Here is a 27,189-nt window from a genome sequence, read left to right on the forward strand (position 1 = left end):
ATAAATAAATAAAATGTAATCTGTAAGACACTCTATATACAAAGAGTTTTCTAAGCCCAAACTCATCTCAGATGGTCTGAAAGACAGTGAAAATGTGTGCTGTTGTCATTTAGGCTTGTTTTTAAGGAAAACATTGAGTCATTGAGTTGCCAAAGACAAAAAGGACCCTCCAGATGTCAATCAGTGAGAAAAAAAAACATCATTCGTCATGGTATGGGGATGCATCCGTGCCCACGGCATGGATGAATTGCATAAATGTAAAGGTACCATTAACGCCAAGGTGTATTTTGGGATTTTAATGGGACTTTTCTCTTTGGTTATTACTTGGTTCTTGGTCATGTCAGTGAAACAAGGCCCAGAGTGTGTGTGCTTGACTAGCCTGCCTGCAGTCCAGATCTGTCTCTGTTTAAATATGTATGGTGCATCATGAAGAGGATTATGAGTCAATAACAACCACAATAACAACCATGTTGACCAGCTGAAGTCATTGTATGAGGCAGGAATGTCCTTATTTCTTTCATTAACTGTGTATTCCTGGTCAGGTTTGTGGTGAATCTGGCACCCCACAAAGATACTTAAAAGACACTAATTGGCTACACTTTGGCCGAGGCATTAATCCAACACAGGAGACCACACTCACTTCCCATTTGATCACTTAGGGGCGTAGGTGTAGTCAGTGTACCCTCTGTATGTTTTTGGGAGGCGTTGGAAAGTTGCACTCAAACAGGGATGGAGAACATACAAAACTCTTCACAGTCATTGAAAGTAAGGATTTAACTCAGGTCCTAGATTACTATGTAATGGACTGGAAATCTATCTGGAGTGCTTCCTGTCTTTCGCCCACTTAATCAGACGCACCGCAACCCTGACCAGGATTGCGGTGGTAAAAAAAAGACAATGAATAAATGAACAGGGCGGCACGGTGGCTAAGTGGGTAACAGCAAGAAGGTCCTGGGTTCGATCCCCAGGTAGGGCGATCCGGGTCCTTTCTGTGTGGAGTCTGCATGTTCTCCCCATGCCTGCGTGGGTTTACTCCGGGTGCTCCGGTTTCCTCCCACAGTCCAAAGACATGCAAGTGAGGTGAACTGGAGATACAAAATTGTCCATGACTGTGTTCGATATAACCTTGCGAACTGATTAACCTTGTGTAATGAGTAACTACCGTTCCTGTCATGAATGTAACCAAAGTGTAAAACACGACGTTAAAATCTTAATAAACAAACAAACAAACAATAAATGAACAAATAAATGAATTTTCAAATCTGTATCAGAGTTGCTACTAACGTTGTCCTCTAGGTGGCGACAACAAAACTTTACTTTGTTTTGTGATGGAGAAGAAAAAAAAACAGCAATACTAATAACACAGTCCTCACTACTCTTAGGCACTTCTACTAGGGAGGGTTTTTAAAGGGTGGGCAGTTTTTAATTCATGCACCTAAATGAAGGGGATAACGGAAGTGTACATGATATATTATTGTTGGATTGAAACGCGGCCTGTGTTTGAAACTATGTACCGCCCTATCAAATGTCGTTGCAGCGATTTAGTTTAGTTCTGCCAGTGTTTGTTATTAGAAGTGTAAGGCCGAGTCTCGCCATACTTTTTCTGACTTGAATATGATGTGTATTGTTGTTACATGTGATATTGTGAACAACCAAATAACTATTTAATTACTCGTATTATTAGCAAACTTACTAACCGTGGCTTGAACAGACAGAAAGAAACTTATAGTTGGCAGAACTGAACGAGTTGAAGTACAGACTTGTTTGTTTTTGTCTACATACGCCATGGCGGAAGCTTCTGTGCTTTGTGGAGGAACAAACGCTAACTCTTTTACCTCCCGCATTAAAAAAACTAACAGCAGTAATGTACGACGAAACAGTCGACAAAGTAACAAGAGGGACATTCACAGTCGGGTATGTACAAATGCTCACAGTTGGTTGTTTGGTCTGTTATGTTTATTAAAACTATAATAAGCGGTGCGCCATTGACATGTCTAACGGTCTAAATTTAATGTTTTCCCACCTGTTTTACGCCAGTTTCTCATACCCGTTTTCAACTCAAATCTTTTGCACTGATCTCCAAACAGTTTGTATGCAGTCCGTCCTATCACACTAAAGACGCGTCCCAAACCACTTCATGCTATAAACTACAACCCCAAATCAGAAAAAGTTGGGACAGCATGAAAAATGCAAATATCCTTTACTACTTACTTTTACTTTGACTTTTATTTGATTGCAGACAGGATGAACCTGAGATATTTCATGTTTTGTCTGGTCACCCTTATTTTTCTTTATTAATAAACATCCATTCCTGCATTTCAGACCTGCAACACATTCCAAAACAAGTTGGGACAGTAAAGCATTTATCACTTTGTAATGTTGCCATTCCTTTTCATCACACTTAAAAGACGTTTTGGCACCAAGAATAACAAGTGATTTAGTGTTTCAGCTTTTATTTTGTCCCATTCTTTCTTGCAAACACGTCTTAAGATGTGCACTGTAAAGTTTTAAGTGGCATTTGTGCATGTAACTGTATTGTAGTGTTTGACCAAGGTTTGCCAAAGTAATCCCTCACCGATGTGGTTATATCAGCTATTGTTGAGTGGCGGTTCTTGATGCAGTGGCGTCTGAGGGATGGAAGATCACGGGCGTTCAGCTTAAGATTGCGCCCTTGGCCTTAACACACTGAAATTCCTCTCGATTCATTGAATCGTTTAATGAAATTATTCACTGTAGAGGGAGAAATATGCAAATCCCTTCAAATGTTTTATTGAGGTTCATTGTTTTTAAGCATTTCAATAATTTTCTCATGCATTTCTTGACAAACTGGAGATCCTCGGATCATCTTTGCTCATCAAAGCCTTTTTCTGGATGCTGCTTTTGTACCAAACCATGATTACAATGACCTGTTTGGAATCACATCATTTTTTTAGTTTTTTCACCTCATTACTAGCCCTAAATTGGCCCCGTCCCAACTTTTTTTTGGAATGTGTCGCAGGCCTGAAATGCAGAAATGGAGGTATATTAACAAATGAAATGAAGTTGCTTGACAAAACATGAAATATCTCAGGTTCAAACTGTCTGCAATCAAATAAAAGTGAAAGTAAATGTAAGGAACACTGCATTTGTATTTTATTAGCATTTGCCATACTGTCCCAGCTTTTTCTGATTTGGGGTTGTATGTAACAAGTTTAGGAAACTGTTAATGATGCCCTTACAGTATTCGATCCAGTATTACAGGGGTGTACAATTTAGCTTTTAAGTCAAAACTCACTCCTGCATTTTCCAATTTCTTTTCCAAGTTGGTAATTTAGCATTCCCTAATCTGGACCTGCTGGTTCATTTTTATTTATTATTGTAGGTTGTTCTGGAGAAAGTGCTGGGCATCACCACATCCAGCAGCAGTGGTTTGGCCTGTGACCCCCATACAGGCACTGTTGCATACCCTGCAGGGTAGGTTCTTTACTCACATTGCATATGTTTATGTATTGAAATGAACATTGTGTAACATATATTGTATTTTTCTATTCCAGATGTGTTATCGTGCTTCTTAATCCAAAGACAAACAAACAAAGTCACATCTTTAATGCATCAAGGTATGTTATGAAAATATAGGACACCTGGGTTCTAGATCTTAGCCTTTTCAAGCTGTTTATGCATTTGACTGCAAAGCCAAAGAGGTGATTTTTGGTTGTTAAACATCTGCATATTTCTTGTTAAATGTATGTGGTAATGTTTGCTACATTTTATTGATTTGTGACCCCAGGTTTTTTCTCTTTTTATTATTTAGAAAAACCTTTAGTGCTTTAGCGTTCTCACAGAATGGGAAGTATTTGGTCACTGGTGAGGTAAGTTTTTGAAATTAAGCTTTTATTACCATTTTGATCATTGGTTTTGCTGCTGCCAATATTATATAATAAATGTGAGATATATGTATGTATTCTGGTCACCAGATTTGAAACTAAATTTGCTCATGTTCAATTACCTAATTAAACATTTCATTAATTGTGTTGTAGCCGTTTTCTTTCTATTGTATCTGGTGTACACTCACTGAATATTTTATTAGGTACACTTATCTAGTCATGTGGTTCTGAGCAAAAGTAAAAAATAGGCCAAACCCAAAGCATGGTTTGAATAGCAATGGTTTAAATAACCAATCATTGGTGCAGTGAATTGTTGGGGGCCGAGAGTGTAGGGGTGTAAACATGGGATTCACCTTATTGTCTTGTATGTGGTGGATTTTTGTAAAACTCAAACTAATCTGGGTGCAAAATCTTCCAAAAACTCTTTTGGAATTTTATTTTCTGTATAAAAGATTAATGCAGCTTTGGGTTTAGCCAATGTTCCCCAGAAGTGTATTTTTTTGTAATATGAATGTATTAATGAATTATTATGTGAGTTGCTTGGTGAGTGTATATTGCTGTGAATGTTTCTAAATTAGTCGAGTCTTCATTTTATTATTGATATTACTTTATTAGTTCAGCTTAGCTGTCCAACAAGTGATTTAAGATACGTGGTCTCTTTCCAATGATAATTTTAACACCACACCATTTGTTTATCAACATGTTTTATTATGTTTTCTGTATTACACTTGTGTGTTCTATGTTAGTCAATGTCTGCTAGTGAAATGTGTTGCCTTGCCAACTAAAAAAAAAAAGTATTTTCTTAGTAATATAAGTCTTTACTGTTTTGGCACCCAGGTGTGTTTTTAAATGCATTTGCTTCCTATATTTACATTTTTTTGTCTCATGTCAGAGTGGACACATGCCCTGTGTAAGAGTTTGGGATGTGGCAGAACGCACACAGGTAGCAGAGGTTCAGTGTCACAAGTATGGAGTTGCCTGTGTTGCTTTTTCTACCAATGGCACCTACATTGTGTCTGTAGGATACCAGCATGACAGGACCGTTAGTGTATGGGAGTGGAAGGTGAGTAATAGTCTTATGATAATAACATTAATGGCATGTTTTTGGTTAACTTGGCAGCAGCTACATGAATTCTATTTGTAAGTGACTTTGCACAAAATAATAGCTTATAACAATAAAGCTATTGTGTGTGTAAACTTTATTTATTAGAAATGTAATTATACTATTTTTCTTCATTGCAGAGAGGGACTGTTATTGCATCCAATAAAGTGTCCAGTCGAGTGCTTGCTGTATCCTTTTCTGAGGACAGTAGCTACTTTGTCACTGCTGGAAACAGGCATGTTAAGTTCTGGTACCTGGATGCGTCCAAGGAGAGACGGGTAAGATAAAGAACATTGATGGCATTTGGTCACGATTTATTGCTGTTATTTTTGGCTTTGTAAATTACTTGCGTTGGACTGGTAGGTCATGGTCTTTTAATTTGCAAGAACACATAATTCAACATCTTTTGTCATTCCACAGTCAGTTATAATTATTTAATGTTGTCTGGTCAGTCCGACAGCTTGGCTCACCAATACAGAAAGCACTTGGCATTACATGACCCTAACCACTGGCTGTTGGGCAGTGTGGGACAACACGTCAGTACATCCTCAGTACGTCTGGTCAACAGAGTCTAATTAGTTTAGGTGTTTTTAGCCAACATGCTTGGTTTTTAAAGCGTATCAAGCACAATGATGAGGCAGTAGCTAGAATTTGTTAGAGAGCAATATAAAAGTTGCCATTTAAAGTAATGTAACATTGATGATGAGAGTACTTTTGTATAAAAAGAACTTCACCCATACTTTATTTCTTAAAAAATGGCTAAAACAGTAACAACAAATAATTAATAAAATTGTCACACTGACCATTATAAAAGTAAATGATATTTTGTGGCTTTATCATGTGTTTATGGTTACTGTGTCAGCTCTAGGAATTACTTAATAGGTGGGGTGATGTAAAACTGGCATGATTAATTATACATTGTTCATGTTATCTCAAGTCTGCCACTTGCTGATTTTGAATTGCATCATTAGACAACCTTGCATTTAGAGTTTTAGCTTTTTTTTGAATGACAACATTTCTTTTAATTTCTTAGGTATTTATGAATTTTAATTAATAGCCATTTACATGGCACTTTTTTCCTATGCATTTCTATGTGCATTACAAAGTCAGTATGTATTTATGATATTATATTCTTTTTTTGTGTGTACTGTGTTGCAGGTGAACAGCACAGTGCCCCTGATTGGTCGATCAGGGTTACTAGGAGAACACCAGAACAGTGAGTTCTGTGATTTGGCATGTGGTCGTGGCACCATGTCTAGCAGCACCTACTGTATCACCCGTACTGGTCTGCTGTGCCAATTCAACAGCAACCGACAGCTGGATTTATGGGTTGACCTTAAAGTAAGTAACGTTGCAGAAAAAAGTTTTAGTAGCTTGTAATTAACTCTTTAACTTGCTGCAGTGCACAGGGCTCTAGACTAACGTTTTGCACTGGTTGCACTGGTGCACCTAACTTTTTTTCTTAGGTGCACCAGCACAAAAGTTAGGTGCACCCAAATTTTCGACCGCATCGCATTTAACACCGCAGTTTTACAGGTTCACTTTTTTTTTTTTTTTTTTTTTTTTAAATCACTGTCCATACAGGCAATATTGACTTGGAAATAACTAACAATCTGGTCAACATGGCCTCGTCTGATGATCTGTTTGCTGCTGCCTGACCAGGGCAGTGGGGAGAGGGGGACACTCGGGCAGTGCATTTATCGCGGCATGTAATGTGTTTTATAGATGCATTGGGCTTTTTCAGCCTTTCAATTCGAAATGTATTAGAACCAGTCACAAATATACTATTGCCGGCCACTGTCTTCTTTACAGTTAATTATAGTATTACAAACTAATTATAGCACACTTATAAAAATTATAAAAATAATAGAGTAAATGTGTATGTATGTGTGTATATCTATTTATATGTGTGTGTATATTTAAAATTATATGTATATGTTTGTGTGTGTGTTAGAGTGTAATCTTAAATGCAGTGCATTATATTATCGGCTTTACTGAATCTTTTACACAGATTCCCAAAATCGCTTGCGGTGCACTCACTGTGTATTTTGACTACATGTATTCTAATATATTTTGGTCTTTTAGTTATTTTTATATTTTACTTAACGAAAATATTGTCGTGTTTTTACTTTCACTATCTCGGCACTTTACCGCTAGCATTAGCCCCTTGCTACTGTAGAGGGTCGGCTCACCTAGCCGCTGTCCGGTGGGGATGCTGCGGGTCTTTTGCTGTGCGGTGGTGGAGGTGTGGGAATAAAGGCACACGACAGGGTAGAGTCACTTTAACTGTTTAGTCAGGACTTAAGTGAACGTTACAACACTTTACACCGCCGAGCTCCAGAACCCGAACTTCCATTCTGGAACATCCGGCGAGTCTCATATACAAAACTAAACTTACGGCAGAACGTCCGAACGCACGTGTATAAACCTGGTGCTGCATTCTGATTGGTTGAGCTGAATGTCGCTCACATATCACCGCTACAATATTGTCCCGCCCTTCACTATCTCTGATTGGTTTAGACCATGATATTGGCCTAATGTGTGTCTGTTGTTTTTTTTTTCCCTCGGATGCCTGGTCGCACCGGTGCGACATGAGATTTTTTTTAGTCGCACCATTGAGAAATTAGGTCGCATGTGCGACCAAATTGGTCGCACTCTAGAGCCCTGGTGCATATTAAAACTATACTAAGACATTGCTATGGCTTATGTTTTTAGTTTAGGATTACAATTGTTGGCATGTTCTGAAAGTCATTTCCAACAGCTGGTGCTTGATTCTACTTGAGAGCAAAGCTACAGTCTGTTCAAAAAACAGTGCAGATTTGATATGCACCCTGACTCAACCTCACTGTGCTGTGCTAGCCTGGTGTATTAGCACTTTCTGACATTTCAATCCAAACAACAGCACTTTTTTATGCATTGATGATATTTAGATAATGAATGTTGGAACTATTAGGCAATAAAAGCACAAACATTTAAGCTGTTCGGTGTCAGAATGGATGCAAGTTAATAACAAGTGGATCTGTGTAGGCATTTTTTTAACAATGTGAATGTTTTGCATCATGTCCCAGTATAATGCTAATGTGCAATATTTTAATTAAAGGATGCATCTTAATTTTGTTTAGTATGTATAGTTCACTACTGACTGAGTAAAATTTATGTTCTCCATGCAGAACTTTTTTTTTTTTTTTTTTTTTTTTTTTTTTTTTTTAAGTTTTCTTAGTGTTTGCATTACTGCCACATTTGCTATGTTACACTGTAATCAATAATGAATGAACACTTGTTGACATGAAACTCGATGATGTTTTTTATTTTATTTATATATTAATGGGATATTTTGAGCTTGTTTGTTATTGGTTGGTCGTCGACTAATGGCAGTTGGTTATTAGTTAAAAGAAATTGAGTACATTTGCATTCCAAGAATGTAGGTACATTACCCACACACAGGACAGGAGCTAAGAGTTTAAAAAATTGAAATTAATTAGCCAGTCCAATGCCTTTTAAATTTACAGCTTGATGATGTGATGTACACATGCTGTGTCCCAAACTGCCCACTAATGTACTATATGTACTATGTAGAATGTCAAATTATTAATTGTGTAATTTCTCACCATTTAGTATATAGAATGCTAATATATAGAACACAGCAGAAATTGCTTGTGTGTGGTTATAAACTACCTGCTGTCACAATGGATGAAATTTGCTGTAGAATAACTGTACAATCAACTGATAACGAGCCACCTAAATTTGAATTTGTGTCGCCCTGTGAAGACCACGTGGTTAAATAATACACCTGCACTCCAGGCTTTCTGTTCAAGTGATTAGTAAGTAACTGCAGTTGTGTGTCTGCTGTTTCGTAACGAGGTGGTACACTGAGTAAACGTCATGCTAAAAAGATTAGCAAAAACAAGAACACTGTGGTTTGCATTTAAAGCTAAGCGGTGTGCTGTTTGTTACAAGAAAGGATGTGGAAAAGATGGCATTGCATTGCTGTTAAGAGGACTGAAATGGATGGTATTACCTTTCTGAAAACATTCATTTCAAAGACATGGCATGATTTTTTGCTTGTGGCAAATTGCGAATGAAAATGGATGAAAATTGCTCTGGCTTTAATCTGGGACTTGTTGAAGTAGAAGCTTTGCTTTGCTTTTTGCTTTGGTAATAAATAGTGTTGCACGTGATTGCTAGGAATGTCTCAAAACATATCGACCTTTCTGAATGCGTTTCAGATGTCCTCAGCATGCTGTCTCTCTGTGAGCGAAGCCCTTATTTTCTGTGGCTGTGCAGACGGTAGAGTGAGGGTTTTTAGCCCACAAAACCTGCAGTACATAACCACACTGCACCTGCCCCACTGTTTAGGAGTGGATGTCTCACAGGCCATGCAGTCTGGGTAAGATATATATATATATTTTTTTTTTTTACACTGATTCTAAACATTAAAAAGCTATCATTGTCAGCTTTGTCAGAGACATTGACCACAACTGTCACCACAGTATGTTAGTTTTTCTTAGCTTTGAAATTTGATATCTATTTAAAAGCAAGCCGTAACATCCCCGAACCAACAATGCCCCTACCTGCCATACGATCTCTGACAAATTATAAAAGCATACACCACAGCAGCTTGGCAAAAAGAATGGAAAACTTAATATCACCAACAAACTCGAGATCCACCCTACCATAAAAACAGATAGAGCTCAATACCCCATGAAAACGGTGGGAACAAATTATCTACACAAAATGCCGCATAGGGCACACCAAATTCACTCATACCTACCTGCTAAAAGAAGTCCAGGCCCCCACTTGCCCCCTCTGTTGATTAAGAAATTCTGTCAAACACATCATCTATTCATTCCAATAGATGAATAACACCAGAATAAAATTCTACCATACAAACAACTACAAGGAACTCTTATCCTCATCCGTCCCCCTCCAAAAAAACTGCTTACGTTATTAGAAGCACTAGCACTTATAAGTTAACTTAAAAACACAATATAAGTTTTGAAAAAAAACAATTAAACTCTAACCCCCTCGTCACACAAACACTCTAACCACTGACGGAGTCCATTATTCAGCCATGACGATAGTCATAGCAACTGACATGGCATTAAGAATTAAACAAACATGTTCAGGTGGCGCAGCGGTAAAATACGCTAGCACACCATAGCTGGGATTTCGAATATATTGTATCGAATCTCAGCTCTGCCATCCCGCTGGGCTGGGTGGCTAAATGAACAACGTTTGGCTGTTGTTCATCCAGATAAAGAGACGGATAGGGACCTCATAACTGATGCAATTACGACCTCTACTGACTGACTGATGGCGTCTGCACAGGGATGAGGAATAATGCTGATCAGGGTGTGGCTCTCCATGCACAAGGCTGATTGGCATGAGAATTCGCCTCCTGCAGGTGAAAAGATGCAGTACTGCTCACGTGTCGGAGGGGGCATGTCAGTTTGCCCTTCTTAATCAGGGTGGGGGTCAGTGCCAATAGAGAGGAAGCATAACGCAATTGGGTAAAAATTGGACATGCTAAAAATCGTTAGAAAATGCATTAAAAGAAGAATTAAACAAACATCTATTTGATATTTCTGTGTCTTTGTTATGTCAAATTCTCTCATAGTGATTCAGAACCTGAGTATCCAGATACCCTGGCTCTGACACATGACCCCGTGACTGGCTACCTGACATGTGTATACAATGACCACAGTGTGTATGTTTGGGATGTGCATGACGTCAACAATGTAGAGAAGGTCTACTCCTCCCTTTACCACAGTGCTTGTGTCTGGAGTGTTGAGGTATGTTTCATTTTTTTATTTCTTTCAAACTTTGATTGTCTATTCATTTAGGATACACTATTGGTTAATGAGAAGTTGACAATGTTGCTTTTATAACCTTTATTTTAGACCTACCCAGAGTTGGAGGATTCAAATGCAGCTTTGTTTCCTGGTTCTTTCTTTACTTGTTCATCTGATAACACCATTCGCCTCTGGAACAGTGATTTTCAGCAAAGCCAAAGCACTGACATTCACCACAACCTTTACAGCCAGGTTAGTACATCCAGGCCATACATTATGGTTCCAAAAATAGTGCACAGATAGTTATTAGGAGGGTTTTACTGTTGGGATTTTTGTGTGTGTACTGAAGGACTTGGTGAAAATCGTATATGTTGATGAGGACACTCAGCACCTCAAAGCTCTGCCAGAGAGAGCAGAGGGAAACCAAGATGGAAAGTTTGGAATCAGGGTAATGGGAATCAGTCCAGATGGTCAGCATCTTGCAGCTGGGGATCGGAGTGGAAACCTGCGGTGAGAAACACATAGATTAAAACGGTATTGTTTGGTAGGATCTATGTGTTTATAAATAATTCAATGCTCTAAACATGTGCTTCACTACTTTCTGAATCTTAAATCTTATAAATAATAGAATACATTTCTAATAGTAATATGTACCCTTTAAAATAATCAAATTAAAACACACTATCTTGCATTTTTATTCATTTCTTGTTTGAAGGATCTTTGGACTTCAGTTCATGAATGAGCTCCTGCGAATTGAGGCACACGACTCTGAGATTTTGTGTCTGGCTTTCTCTCCCACTGAGACAGGTAAGATATTTGTGTATGTCCAGGCATATTTAGTCTATTCAAATAGTTTCAAATAGAGTTAGAAACACCCTCTCATGGGGGAAAATGTTAAACTAAACTGAACTTCACCTGTGGTCAATGAAAATGTCATGTGATCTTGATATGAATATGCCAGATCCGAAAGTCACCCGCATTTGTTAGAGCATTTATTGTTTTAGTTGAAAGGCATTAAGGTTTCTTCAAGAGATTTAGGATTTGTCATGATTTGTCATGAATTTATTATAAATATTAATTAGTACGCCATTCAGGGTAAAAAAGTCAGAATCACAGATTTCCCAGCCTTAAAATAAGAATTACTTGTTTTTTTCCCCATTGGTGTGTTTATTAACCTAACCTACATGTTTTTTTCTTAGGTCTGCATCTGCTGGCCTCAGCTGGACGTGATCGCCTGATACACATTTTTAACATGGACGATAACTACAATCTTGTGCAGACTGTGTATGACCATTCAGCATCTGTAACTGCCATGAAATTTACAGGTCAGTTCAAGGCTATCCTCAAATATTTACACATTATTAGAATAATGTTAAAACTACACTTACCTTCATGCCTGTGTTTCATCAGGGCCTAAAAACAGTTGTATGGTATTGACCAGTTTCTGTAGCAAAAGTTGTACAGAGGTAGCTCAGTGGTCAAGTTGCCAGTGTTAGCCTTCGACATGTGGCCCTTAATCCTCAATTGCTTTCATTATTTTCAGTCGTAATCATTTTGCTTTGAATAAAAGTGTTTTCTAAATGCCATAAATGTAATGTAAGCAAGAACACACACAAGATTTTAATATGTAATCAGTTACATAATAAAGGCATTTGTTCATGGGTCATCTCAATTGTGTTGAGGTCTGCACTTTGTCTTGGTCATTTCAGCACATTGATTATTTAATTGTTCTTCACTTTTTTTTATTTTTTATTATTATTATTTTTTTAAATCTATTCACACATTACTTTGAAGGTATTCATAAATTTCTAGTCCTGTTGCCTGACAAAAAATCAGCCCAGCTTAATCTGCCAGACAGATATGTTGGAGTTTATGGTTGTCTCAATTACTGCGAGTTTACCAGGTTATGTGACTGTAAAACAAGCCCATATTACCACCCCTTCATCATGCTTGACAGTTAATGAGTTGTCTGTGGAGATATGCTGTGTTTAGTTAGTTAACCAAACATTTCACTGTGGTCTCATCAGACCAAAGGATATTGTTCAATACCTTTTGTGGTTCCCTTTGCAATTTAAGTTGTTCTGATGTATTCTTTTTGGAGAAAAAGGACTTTTTCCTGGTTGTCTTTCCAAGAAAAGTCATACTTATTGTTTATTGTGCTGTCATAAACATTAACATTTCTTGAGCTTGTAAAGGCCTGTAGGTCATGAGAAAAAGCTCCTAGGTTTATCCTACAAACAACTATCCTAAATGATGTAAACACACACTTAAATGCTCCAGAACAACAAATTGGCAGAAGCTTTTATAGAGGTAGTCAATTCTTGATTATTAAATAACCTTGAGTAATACCTTGCTAATTACATTTTTTATAAAAATGTGAAGGTAGACTGTACACTTACTTGTTCCCCACCTGTTTTTCTCAAGTTATTTATTTATAGAATTTGTTGTAAAATAAACAATTCTTATTTAGGCCCTGAGAAATAACATCATATTAAAAAATTGTTTTACCCAAAACTGAGTATTTTTGTGTGTGGTGGAAGCACCACCTTAAGGATGGTGGATTGTTCACACTAGGAATTTTTTTTTAATTGTAGGTCTGGGTCCAAAGGTGTGCATGGTGAGCTGTGGTGCTGACAAAAGCATATACTTCCGCTCTTCTGAAAAGGTTAGTGTGCCACACTTATCATTGGGAGCAAGGTTTTGTAGTGTTTGACACATGATTTAAGATGACCTTTACTTATTTTATATGTGTGCCTGGGTGAACTCTTGCAGTCCTCTGAGAGCCTGGCTTTTTCAAGGTCACATCATGTGGTGGAGAAAAGTACTTTGTATGACATGGACCTGGATGCTACACTCGTACACACAGCCATTGCCTGCCAAGACCGCAACATTAGGTATGTAAATGTGTTCAATGTACAAATGAGTAAGATTGTTTAGATGTAGTTTTGCACAATAATCCAGTCAGTGTGTTTACTAGTGTGTAAATGATGCTAAAACCTCAGCTTTTACATGAATAAGTCCAAAAGTAATTTGTTGATATCAACTGCGTCCATATTGCTGCTGCAAATGCGACCTCTGCTGGCTGGTCGAAGCATCTGCATAAGTGGCGGGGAAATCAGGGCTATGGCTTTGGTCAGGGGTGGTGCAAGCAGTGGAGCTAGTATGATCATGCAAAAAAAAAAAAGTAATCTGATTTAATTTTAGCAGTTGCTTGTAGTAAACAGTTGGCTTTTTAATAGTAAGTTGTTGCTAATAGGGTTATGTTCAAAGTTTTAAAATATAGACACTAGATCTATTCATTTTTTTTTTATTCAGTGTAATAGAAAAATAAATTACTTTTAGTTAAATGTAATTTAGTAATTTGTACTGAAATACTAAAAAGATGCAGTCGTTGGAACACATGCAGTGATTAGCCTGAGAGCTGGTCTAAAAATCAGGTCATTTTCTATTATTTCTCACAACAGCCCTAATTAAATGTAATGTTATAGTGTATGTAGTTGGAAAGTAACCAAAAGCTGATGATGGACATACTATTATTGTTGTGCTTCTAAATATTATGGTCAGAGCAAGCCAAAGAGATACAAAACATTCTGAAAATGTCTTTCCGTTTGTCTTTTTGTTCTTTTCAGAGTCTACAATGTGAAAAGTGGGAAGATGAAAAAGTGCTTTAAGGGTTCTTTGACTGATGATGGAACATTGCTAAAGGTAAGTAAGGGGGCAAGTGGTTCTACAGTAAATGTAACACAGGTTTTTTTTTTTTTTTTTTTTTTTTTTTTTTTTTTTTTTTTTTTTAAAGTTCTTTAATTCGGTCTACTGTTTTATTTTGGTGTTTGGTAGGCTGAGGTCATTTGTACTTGCATCTTATGCATGTTGGTCCTAACAAACTGTATTCTAACCTAAAATGAATTTTAAATACTTGAAATAAAACAACAAACACATTCTTTATTAATTGATTAAGCACTTCATATATTTGCTCCTAGGTTCAGCTGGATCCTTCTGGAATGTTCTTGGCCACTAGCTGCTCAGACAAGAGCATCTGTATTTTTGAATATGATACTGGGGAATGTGTGGCAGTTCTATCTGGACATTCTGGTATTTATTGTTTACTGTCTGTGTCATGCATTCAGCACATGTTGTGGTTTTTACTCGATTTTCAAGCTTTTGTGGTTCCCCCCTCCCTTCCTCTCTGCAGAAATCGTGACTGGTATTAAGTTCAGTGCAGATTGCAGGCATCTAATTACTGTTTGTGGTGACAGGTATGCAGTTTTTATCTTTGACATTATCTGGAGTTTGAGTGTTGGTTACCTGGTAACGTGATAAAATCCTGATGTCAGTGATAACAGGCAACAAAAACAGGCACAAAATAGTTTAAAAATGTCTTAAAAAAAGCAATGGTCACAGTTAAGTTGTTACCAACTCACTTGAACATTTACATCCGAATGTGCTTGTTGAATGTTAACATGGGAATTGATGGAAATATCCGATATTTTTAATGTTTTAAATCTAAGTAATTTTTTCTTACTTAAAGACAGTAAAAATAGTAACCTCCTCACACAGTTACATTTTAAACAAGGCATAGCCCAATGACATGTAAAGGAAATAACAGTTCTTCATGCAAACTTATTTTTAGCACAGGAAAGAGATTTTTCAAAACAAAAATAACCATCTTAGCATCGACCCAAAGGTCATAAAAGGGCCAATTGTAAGTCACTTTGGATAAAAGTGTCTGTTAAATGTAATAATATCTATAGAAAAGACGTGAGAACTTGTTAGTCCTTGTTCTGTTGTGTCTAGAGACAGCAGTGTTGCAACCCAGAACAGATGGTTTTTACAGACACTGTGCCATTTACAGGTCACATTCTGGCTTTATTCTTAATTTTATGCTTATTTTAACAGTGGATCAAAATATCAACAGAATTTTCATTTTCAGTAAAATGGGAGACAGTTAAATGCTCTGAAAATGTGTTTAATGCCCCCCACACTTTGGAAAATTCACTCAGGGTTGGAAATTTGCAGTGACTATTCCGTTCACATGTTTAAATGTATGTGGCGTGACAAACTTTGTGTGTGTGCCAGCTGTGTGTTTGTGTGGCGGCTGTGCTCTCAGATGACTAACTCCATGAGGAAGAAGTTAGCAGAGAGGAAACGGAGAGCAGGGATAAGGAACTTAAACAGAGTACCTTGCAAACAACAAGCCATCAGGTACAATGAACAGTCATACAGTGTAAATAGCTTAAAATATAAAATATTTTTAGCAAACCGTCCTAACTCTTTGTTGTTTTTTTCTATTGTTATTATTTATAGAAGAGAGACTTACATTGCTAAACCATTGAGTAGAGGGGGTCAGCCAGGGTGTGAAACAAACAGCATGTTGGTTCAGCCTGAAGAGGCTGAGGAAGATCCCAAGACTCCAGCCAGGCTAGACGTCACTGTAGGTAAGTAGATACAAGTGTTGCTCTGAGGACACTTCAGTGTGCATCCAGTGTGCTTTAACTGGATCTAAACTGTTTTTCTTTAGATGGTCTGGATCTAATGATGCCACAGACCAACGGACGGCTGCCTATGTGGGCTCGCAGACTGGTATGTCTTGGAATTTAAACCTCAAAAGTGGTTGGAAAAACATTATGATTACTATGTTCTAATATTGTTAGAATGAACAGAAGAATGAATATTAGTGCAGGTTATTAAGTGATGACCTGAATTTCTCATTTATATTTTGTCTCAGTGTTTATCTTTTTAAACATACTTTTGGTCAATCTTTGTTTTATTTTACCATAAAACTTTACTCCAGAGGAAATGTCCATGTAAATTAACAACCATCTTTCTTGCATGGTAGCCTATGTATTGCTTTTGAATGACATTTCTGTATGTATGTTAAATAAATCCTGGTTTACCTGTGTGGGCTATAGGGTGCTGGTGTTGGCAAAGGTAGCACTTTGGATCCACTCAAAGTTCCTCAGTACCAGCCACAGGGGCGATGGGCTGCACATGCTGATTCATTAGCTATTCATTCAGTACTGGAGACCAGGAGCCTCCAGCTCGCCCTTTCTCACACTCCCTGCAAAGCAGAGGAGGAGGATGAAGATGAATGTGAAGAAGACCATCAGGCACAAGATGATGTGGACTTTCACCCACAGAGTCTCGACAGTCTGCTAGATGTAGAAGATGAGGGCGATGCTCTAGATGAAGAGGGGAATGTGTGTAGTGTAGAGGTAAGTTACACTTTGTTTAAATTGTAATAGGGTTGGAATAGAGTAGACCTCAGATATGAAGTATGAGTGTGTTTATACAGCACATGTGGTAATTGTTTGTGCTAGGTGTCTGAACAGTTCAGTTCTGTGCTTCAAGACACAGACCTGCAGCTGGACGATGATAAGCACTCAGAGACTACCGACTATATTCTGTACCCAGCAAACAGCACTGCTCTGTCCATCGTGGGAGATGGGTAAGCACCTTCATATATTAAAAGAAAAAAAATAATATTTTGCATTTTGAGCTTAAACCCCCAGAATGATTTACATCCTTGTTAATAGATGTAACCCTGGAATTACTGGGCACAATGCAGCAACACATCTTTAACACCCCCCCCCCCCCCCCCCCCCCTTCCAAAAACACCACTCGGGATTCGAACCTTTCCTCTTAGTAGTAGTTAGCCAGCAGAATTTTTCTGAACTCCCTATGGTATTTTGTATTCCAGAATTTTCTTTTTAAAACCAAAAAAACTTAAGGGACTAAAGGAATTTGGCCACTTTCACTTTACATTAATACCACTATGAAGCAGAAAATAATGGCGAATTATTTTACCCCATTTAAGAAAGGCAATTATTCTGAAGCTGCATGTATTTGTCCTATGTTTTTGCTTTAGAGATTTTGTTAAGGCACTTTGTGAGGATGTTGAAACTGACAATGAAGAGGAGCTGAGTCCTGATAGTGCCTGCTCAGCAGAAAGTGACCAGGTGCACAGTGACCAGGCCCAGGAACGTAAGTTAACAAACCTACATTTGTTTCCTTACTTGTGGTCCCAGTTATTGTATCAGGTTGGTTCATACATCCAGCTTTTCAAGAATATTTAGATGAATTTCAGTCCACTTGAAGTATAAAAAATATTAGATATCTATATCATTTTTTATTTGTTTGTTTTTAGTTTTATAATCTTAGATTCATGTCACATATTTGGCAGTAAATGACAACTCGTTTTATTGCGTAGTATTGGTAGGGGTTTTGGTTGTCGGATATGTTCTGGAATGTATTAACACATGTATAACATGTCAGCTCTGGAATAGTTCTGAGCAGGCTTTAAATTAGTTTTAAATGTTTTTAGTGCACTTGATCCTGCATTTTATAGGGATGATTCCTATTTAGAATTAAGGGCTTTTCACTAGATTTTGGATCATGATTCTTAAAGGACTTCACATTGTTCCTGGAAACATTGTCATGTTGTTGCCACAAAGATGAAAACACACACATACATGAAATATGATTATATGTTGTGGAGTTAGATTTTAATAAATCGCTAATGGAAGTGTGATTTACACAACTCTGGCCATCACTTGGAATTGTGCATGTCGATTTTATGATTGCGTTTTTAGCCATAAAAGTAATCCATTAGGCTCCAGACTAACAGTTATTGTACTTATGTTGCTGCTATGGGTTGTTAGGAACTTGCTATTAATAAAAGTGTTTATAGCAAAACATAGTGCTATTGTCTAGCATGACAGCCCTTTAAAATGATTTAAAGCTATTATGTCCCTAAGCTATTTAGTATTGTACTACCAATGTTTGTCCATGAAGGTTACATAGCAGTATGCTTGATTTTATGCATGCTAGAGATGGGTGTGCAGTTGGAAGGAGTTTACACATAGTTTTTGCTATGTTGTGAATATAAAGTCTGCCAAATGTACTCACTTGTGTAAACATTTTTAGAGGACACTGACTCACTTAGTCAGGTGAGCTCCAATGGTAGTTCTGGAGTGGAGGAAGATGAGGATGACGAGCCTGCCAACCTACTACGCCAACACTTTGACACACTAGCAGTGGGAACTATTGGTACTTCTGTGTTTATTTATACTATATACATATTTTGGGAGTGATGTCTTTGCAGGTTTGTTACAGATTTTACAATATGAGCATTAACTTGGCAAACTGACACTTTGATTTTAACATATAAGTTTTGGTTTTTCTCCAACTCGATCTCGATCTTTAGCAAGCAGCTACAGAGAATGCAGATGTTTTCTAAAATAAATAAAAAATTAAAATGTGTAACTCAGACTTTTATACTTTTTACAAGCCCATTTGGCAGCAATTACAGCTGCAAGTCCTCTTGGATATGTCTCTGCAAGGTTTTCACACTTGGATTTGGGCAGTTTATCCCATTCTTCATGACAACCTTCCAAGCTTTTTTTTCCCCCAACAGGTGGGCTCCAGTTAAGTTTTAGACACATCTCAGTTAATGTAAGCAGGATGCATAATCAGACCCACAAAACAAACTAAACAAAAAAAGTCAAGGGGCTGAATCCACTGTACAGCTTATTCAAGTACTGTGAACTTTTTTACTGCAAGTGGGTGGCTGGATCCTAAGTTGGATTACCTGGTGGAGCTGTGTGGAGTTTGCATATTCTCCCTCCATGGGTTACCTCCAGGAGCTCCAGTTTCCTACCACTGTCCAAAGACTTGTCAGTTAGGTGAATTGGAGCTAGAAAAATTGTCTGTGTCTGACTTTGAATTTAATCTGATGAATCATGTATAACCAAACTACCTGTCCTTTCATACATGTAAACTAAGTGTAAAACATGACGTTAAAATCCTAATAAGATAATTGATAATTAATACTTCTGTAAGAAAAGCAAATACTCTTGTAATCCTACACTGTTACTGTTTCATAGAAAAGTTCAACACAGATCTGAGCAGTCTGCAGCCTACCAACGAAAGCAACTTCCTCAACCCTAGACTGAGCCTATCTACCCGCTTCCTCTCACGTTTCCAGAGCCGCATTCGGTGTGTATACTTCACACACATGTTCATGTAGCTGTGGTAACCTAAATGACTAGTGTGTAAAATCTGTAGCAATAAATATAGAACTGTCTCCAGATAAGTTTTAGAATTACCTTAAAATATTTTATCTGATCCAAATTTTATTTACATTACATTTTCATTTACATTTTCAGCATTTAGCAGACGCTTTTATCTAAAGCGATTTACACAGTGAGCGGAACACAATGAGCAATTGAGGGTTAAGGGCCTTGCTCAGGGACCCAACAGTGGCAACTTGGTGGTGGCGGGGCTTGAACCGGCAACCTTCTGTTTACTAGTCCAGTACCTTAACCACTGAGCTATCACTGGCCCTTTTATGAAGACTAATGTGTATTTAATTGAAACTGCTTAGCATGACACAAAAATTTCTTTGAGTAACAGTTGTTGCAGAATAATGGCAACACTTGGCTTTATCAAGAAATTGAGATCCTATAAACATGAATTTTCCAAGTCCCAAAACCAAATTCACTCAACCAACCCTATTTTTGGTAGTGTTTTTTGTAATGGCTTATATTTACCTATTGGATCATTATAAGACTGTATATTGTATGATGTAATAAATGTTCTGTCACCTGTCACTTTCGTTTTTAACGTTTGACTTAAGATTTAAACCTTTTTGCATAATTAATGAAAAATTTAAGTTTTTGTCTTCCTATTTACAGAGGTACAGTGGCAGGAAGCGGTGCACTCGGAAAAACTGGAGGTTGTTTGCCTAGTATTCCAGATGAGTCCAACAGCAGCACTGTAAGCCTGAAGAAAACTATTACAAGCTATTACAAACAAAGAGAGCAATTAAAACCAAACGAGCAGCTTTAGATATGTTGTGATGTATTAATAAAATAGAATATCTTACATTGGATTTACCAAGTCCATAGTAACACTTAAATGTTTGAAAAAAGAATTCTAACTTGCATCAAAACTGTTTTTCTATAAAGTTCTTGCTGTGTTTTCATTATTCCTGTGAGTAAGTTAGCTACTTCACAATAGTTTTCCAAGTGGAAATTATTGTGTAGCTACAAAATATAAACAGTGCATGATAGCACAGTCTCAGTCTGGGAAATGAAGAGTGCAAAATTAGTGTGTAGTTCATTAGAATATTTGAATATCTGAGCTTTACTCTTTAGGGAAAAAGCTGTTCTCAGTTTTTGTTCCTGTTGTCAGCAACCACATGAAAGACAGTAAAAGGGATATGAAAATATTTTTAAAAATATAGAAAATGTAGCTCAAAAGTCTCATGTATGTATTAAAAGATAATGGCTGTCACAGTTACTGTTGGTTGACTCAGCAAGACTTGAATTATTTGCTACTAATAGATTTCACAAAGTAATCTTTCTATTTTTTATTATCTCTCTCTTCTCATTTTCAAGGATAATTCAAATCTTTCTTCTGAGGCCTGTGACCTAAATGGCAACATAAATGATCAGAAAAAAGAGCCAAAATGCGGTAAGGTCCAGTTCTTAAATCTAGTGGGAGAACAAGTATTCGTACACTTTTGATTTGTTGTGTAATATAGTTTGAGTGCTTTAATCTGCTTTAAATTTAGATACAATACAGGAAAAATAGCTAGTCCCTGTAACAGAAGTGTGTGTCTCTCTGTGTATTATATGTACATATTACAAAGTTGTTGCCATTGTTTGGCAAGATTTCATATAAGGAGTAGCAGCTATGGTAAAGGAGAGATCAGACATTCTCAGCTTAAGGGTTGTTTTAAGATTTTTTTTTTTTTTTTTTTTTTAAACAACCCATACATTTAGAATAAAATGTTTACCAAACCACAGATTGTCCCCAGACATGTGCCACAAGAGCTATTGTCAGACTAATAATGAGGAAAAGTTTTAACAAGCGTTAGACGAATCAGTACAAAAATCAGATCACTCAAAATGTCATGTTGAAGGAGAATTTAATGTGATTGGCCAATAAGCTAAATCTGGACATTTCATTGTGACATCCACACAATACCAGAAAAAGCTTTTCCTTCCAATCTAATCATATCTGGTTCCCCAAGTACAGCACAGCTTTTCAGCATAGACAGCTGCACCACCCAAGAACCTTCTTTTATTTTTTAAATTGACAATAATAACTATTAATTAAAAAAATTTTGAATTTCCAGTTCGTAAAAAAAATGAACTTTCAGCTACTTTTAAACCTCTTATGTAATTGGTCTACATTACTTTTTGCAGGCAAGAGCAGGTGGCCAAAATAAATTTAGCAAAATCATGCAAATAAACCCAATGATTTTCGATTACATTATCAATAAAAGATCATTGCAAGTTCTGAAGTTTGCAAAGCTTACTGCATGCTCACATAAAAGACAGAATGTGGAGATACTGAAGGTTCCAAATATTTTGATCAAAGACAAATAAACATACATTTGGTCTTAGTTTGGTATTTAAGTCAATTTCGTCATTTTCAGCAATTTGTGACCCGGCTGTATGTGGTAAGACAATCAGTGCAGTTTTTTTTAAACAAATGAGCTGCTTTTTATATTTTTTATACATTTGATTTTGTCTTTTATGAATAAATGCCTTGTCATTTTCTTAAATTACAGAAACTGTGATTTCACAAGAAAATGACACCAGTGATCCAGACACATCTGTCCCCAAACTTGGCTGCACCACCTCGAATAAAGTTTCTTCATCTGCTTTGGGTTCTGAAAAACTCTCCAGCCAGAGTGGCATGGATAACGACACCAACGTCAAGACTAGCTCAATGGATGAGAATCCAAAAGTGTGGTCAGGACAGGAAGACAGCTTTGAAAGTAAGGTGCTCAGGAAAGCCTCATTGCCAAATCAGAGTTCTACAATGCCTCAAAAGAGTAAGGAAAACCTTCCACTTCCACAGCCTCCTTCATCAGACACACTTTCTTCACTTCCTTCAAAGCCAACCCCTACACAGACATGCCCTGCTCTGGGTAATCCCAGTGGTCGTGCCACACTCCACTTGGACTTGTCTTCCGCTTGCTCTGCCAGTTTGCCAACTGCTACCCTTAAAGCTTTAAGAAGCCAACTGGAGCACATGGACCCTGTTTGTAAACAGACTTTGGTTAGTCCGACCGAGATGAAGTCGCTAGGAAAGGAGAGCCGAAAACGAATCAGTCATATTGAGAAAAATCTGACACCCAAGTCCTCCAACAGGCTCTCATCTGGACCTCTGAAAGCTTCAGGAAAGAAGACTTCTTGTCAAATCCAAAGGAAGAGTGTGGGAAATAAATCAGTGGCAAAGTGCAACACAGAAGTATCAGTTATAGCAAAGCCCTTAGCAACAGAAACAACTCCTGTTGACTCAGGTTTGGTATTTTAACATTAAATTACATCCTAGTCACTTTTTCTCTATAGGCCTTTATAATGCTGTTTAGAATTTCATGATTCACCATCATCCCTATGATACTTAACATATTGTGAATGCTGTTAAAAGCCAAAAATGGCTTTTAATTGTGTGGTAGTTTCATGATTTATCTTGTTACTTTTATTTTCTGTATACAGATAACCTTAGCATATAGAAATATATTAAAATAAATTTAAATTCATATCATTGGGTTTCTTGGGTGGCAAGTGATAAACACACTATCACATATCTCGAACTCATGAGTTTGATTCTCAGCTCTGTCTAGGTGCCTATACGGACAATGATTGGCTTGTCCATGGGTGGGATTGCCGGAGGGGATTCCTCATAACTGCTGCAATTATGACCTCTGCTGGCTAATCTTTGATGGTGCCTGCACAAAGACAGGGGATAACGGGGATCAGTGTGTCACTCTCTGTGTGCGATACGAATCTCCATATTAAATCGCATCATGCAAGCTTCTTGGTCAGTGGTGGAGGGTTGTAGCAGTAGTGAAAGCAAAATGCAATCGGGGATTGAATACAACTAGACGGGGGGATTGGGGAAAAAGTGTTTTTATTATAAATATACTTTGGATTTAATATTACTTGATGGTTGAGCTTGTAATATTTCTCTTGCTAAAATAAGTGACAGAAAAAAAGAATGCTATTATAATATATCTAACACAATGCATTTTTCATCTATAGATGAGACTATGAATTTGCAGACGTGTATGGACACTGTAAATGTGCTACAACTTACCATGCAGAAAGCTGCCAGTTTTTATAGCAAGGTGAGTTCAACCTCTGTCCTCATTTACATCTACAAGCCCAGTTTTTACCTTTTTTTTTTGTAGTTCACGGTTCTTTATATCAAATTTATTGCAATGTAGTTTACTTGAGATGTGATGAGCAAATATAACAGGTAACTTTAAATATAGCCTCTAGCAGAAGTAATTCTACTTTTAAATTTGCTTCCCTTATTTCCACTTTGGTCATTTTCATTTTCCTATTGGTATTCCTTTGCGTCATGCATGGCACCCTCACTGACTGAGGGCTGAGGGCTGGCGGCAACTTGCGTAGACCAGCATACATGACCTATTGGCCTACCCCCACAGTCTATGCCTGCTTTAGTTAATATTCAGTTTTTTTTTTAAACTGCTAGATACTGACTCGGTATAGAATCCACATTCTAAATGCTAAACAAGCTCTGGTCATGCTATTTGTCTATAACTCTTTCACATAACTTTGTAATGTGGAAGAGTTAACAAATGATGGATGAAACTTGTCCTGCAATTTATAACAAGGATAAACAAAGCAGTGCAAGAATATCTGGGTAGTTTGGTCATTAATACATTGCAGTGCTTGTTATTACATCAAAAAATGTTATAACATCATTGTAGTTCAATAAAAGTGTGTGACTGTGCCCTTTTGTTTCTGTGTAGTTGCAGAGAATTGATGAGCTGTCAGAACAGCAGGTGCAGATGAAGAGCATTCTGCAGGAGGCCTTTGGCGGGATTCTGCATGAGCTTCATTCACTCTGTCCACAGGAACCAAACTCTGATGTTCCTCCAGTTCCCAAAATTTCAGAAGACTCTCCCGGGCGGCAGCTCAGAGATGACCGTGCCATGGCACTTTTGGAGAGGTACTCAGAGTTGCTACTGTTGCGCATGGCTGAAAAGAGAACGGACCATAGTTAGATTTACACGTGGTAAAGGTTTTCTGTTTGTGTGTGTTGTAATGAATTATGATATCATGGTCAGTGCTGACCACCTTGTCTGTTTAAATAAATATATACATTTTTACACATAGGCATCTTTAATGCCATTTTCAGCACCTTTAATGCCATTTTCTAGATTTTTTTGTTTGAATTAGTTGTGATTTAGTATTACAAAAATTCAGTGTTTATGCATTGGATGAACGTTGACAGCATTTCCACAAACTATTACTAATTACCATCTTTGTGGTAATAAATGATCATTGTACGGTTAAACGCTTCAGTTAAAAAAAATATTTTGTTTATTCTTTTGCACTTTTTTTATTTGACTGAAATGTTTTCCTCAAGGAGACAGTGTTCAACCAGAGCATCATACTTGTTTGTTGGCTATATTCTGTCTGTCTGTCTGTCTGTCTGTGTGTGTGTGTCTGTGTGTATAAACCTGAAACAGTATTGCTTGAGTGAAAAGCTCAGTGGGAGATTACCATCACTTTCTACAAGTTATTAAAGTTCTTAGTTTTCGTCCTCTTTGTTTTCAAACCACGTTGGTGATGCCACCCAGTCACAACCACATGTTCTGCTTTCTGTTGTCACTGTGTTGAGGACGGTGTTGCACAAATGCCATTGAATTGGTCATGTGTCCCTCTACAGACTGACCTTTAAGTGTTGCAGATGTTTCTTCATGATAAATTTTATATTTCTCCACTGTCAGTTTTTCTTGGTCTTTTGTAAACATACGTGTAAAAATATATTTTTTATTTTTATTTTATTGTGATATTAAAGGGTCTGATTTTAACCTTTTGGGTACTTTGTGTTTTCGCTGTAGTCTACCAAGGTTTACTTATTGAAGTTGAACTGCTGAGAGTGCAGTTGTGGTTCTGGTTGAGGTTGGTAATCTATAAATTAAAGACCGGTCAATGTACGACTGAGACAAAAATGCTGCTCTTAAGATCTCTTACTTTATTCAGTTCATTTTTTATTCATATTTTTAACCATAATTTTTTTTAGACAAATTGTTTAGTCTACTTATTAAATACAAAACACAATAATACAAATGTGTAATCTTTATGTTTTATGATTAAATTATTCTATCTACTGTATAATCACAATAAAAACATAAAATGTACCTGTAGAGCAGTGTAGGCTAAAATGTGCACAAAAATTTGTTGTGTGCATTTTAATGTCAAGTCAGTTTATCAAATTCCTGCCCAGTTAGAGATACCCTGGTCAACTGTGTTTTATTTAATTAATTAGGATTTTAATGTCATGTTTTACACTTTGGTTACATTAATGACAGGACAGGTAGTTACTAGTTACACAAAACTCGTCAGTTCAAGTTTTAATGTCAAATAGTCACAGACAATTTTGTACCTACAATTCACCTCACTTGCATGTCTTTGGACTGTGGGATGAAATCGGAGCTCAAGGAGGAAACCCACATAGACACGGGGAGAACATGCAAACTTCACACAGAAAGTACCCGGACTGCTCCACCTGGGGATCCAACACAGGATCTTCTTGCTGTGAGGCGACGGTGCTACCCACTGAACAACCAATGCCACCCCCAGGTTAACAACAGCTCTGTGGTAAAGCAGGTGCACACATGCCTAATATCATTTTGCACAATACCAAGTACACCACAACTGGATTATAAACATGATGAAGGGTGCACAATTCTTTGGACTAGTACTGTATGCAGCAACAAAATGTAATTGATTGCAATGTTATTCAATTATAGTATAATTCCTGACTTTCTAGTAAAGAATCCATGATCCACTTTTGAGGTATGAGTACAGCTTTGAAGACTTACAGTGCTGCTTTTGGCTCACTCTCTTGGTACGCCACTATTTACATGGCCACAGAGAAGTCACCAGCTGCAGACAATCATATTAGAACACATACCCTGTTAGCAATCATCTTAGAGACGAGTGTTTTTTACTCACAATGACTGTGTTAACCTTCATCTAGCATATTTTTCAGTGGACACTTACTGATCTCTGGATGCTGTTGGCTTTCTAATTTTTAGTTTGTGTACTACTCTCCCAGTGTTGACACAGGTGTTTGAAAATCCTAACACTGCTGCACCTACTACACTTGTATAAGTGTAAAATGCACAACTGTGTTATTGTTAGTGCCATTGCAGTGCTAAAAATGGTCCACCTATGGAAGTCCCTTTTTTTTAAGTAGCAAAAACACTTTATTTGTTGCCTGACCCTCTTGTTCATATTTACGATTGACTATAGCTGGTGGCTTACCTGTGCCCATGTAAGTAGGACTAGTTTGACCACATCCATTAAAAGATTATTGCCAAAGTTGAAAAGAAAACCCAACTATTCGCCCGCCCCCACCCCCTTTTTTTTTTTTT

The 27,189-nt window shown here is 37.3% G+C and overlaps 1 protein-coding gene across 1 annotated transcript; it reads left to right on the forward strand.

The window, feature by feature from the left end:
- The first annotated feature begins 1,667 nt into the window (after positions 1-1,667).
- wdr62 (WD repeat domain 62) lies at positions 1,668-25,620 on the forward strand. Its single transcript, XM_063016334.1, has 31 exons — positions 1,668-1,914; positions 3,362-3,453; positions 3,534-3,596; positions 3,791-3,848; positions 4,756-4,926; positions 5,106-5,243; positions 6,124-6,306; positions 9,192-9,352; positions 10,583-10,757; positions 10,866-11,009; positions 11,107-11,267; positions 11,473-11,564; positions 11,957-12,082; positions 13,352-13,422; positions 13,530-13,651; positions 14,387-14,462; positions 14,738-14,849; positions 14,950-15,013; positions 15,834-15,959; positions 16,062-16,192; positions 16,276-16,337; positions 16,667-16,969; positions 17,075-17,202; positions 17,623-17,738; positions 18,681-18,803; positions 19,640-19,751; positions 20,450-20,531; positions 21,155-21,230; positions 22,336-23,073; positions 23,816-23,901; positions 24,553-25,620. The coding sequence occupies exons 1-31, from the start codon at positions 1,786-1,788 to the stop codon at positions 24,805-24,807; spliced, it is 4,476 nt and encodes a 1,491-aa protein (XP_062872404.1). The 5' UTR covers positions 1,668-1,785; the 3' UTR covers positions 24,808-25,620.
- Positions 25,621-27,189: the final 1,569 nt, after the last annotated feature.

This window comes from Trichomycterus rosablanca, chromosome 20, assembly GCF_030014385.1.
Source record: "Trichomycterus rosablanca isolate fTriRos1 chromosome 20, fTriRos1.hap1, whole genome shotgun sequence".
Taxonomy (NCBI): domain Eukaryota; kingdom Metazoa; phylum Chordata; class Actinopteri; order Siluriformes; family Trichomycteridae; genus Trichomycterus; species Trichomycterus rosablanca.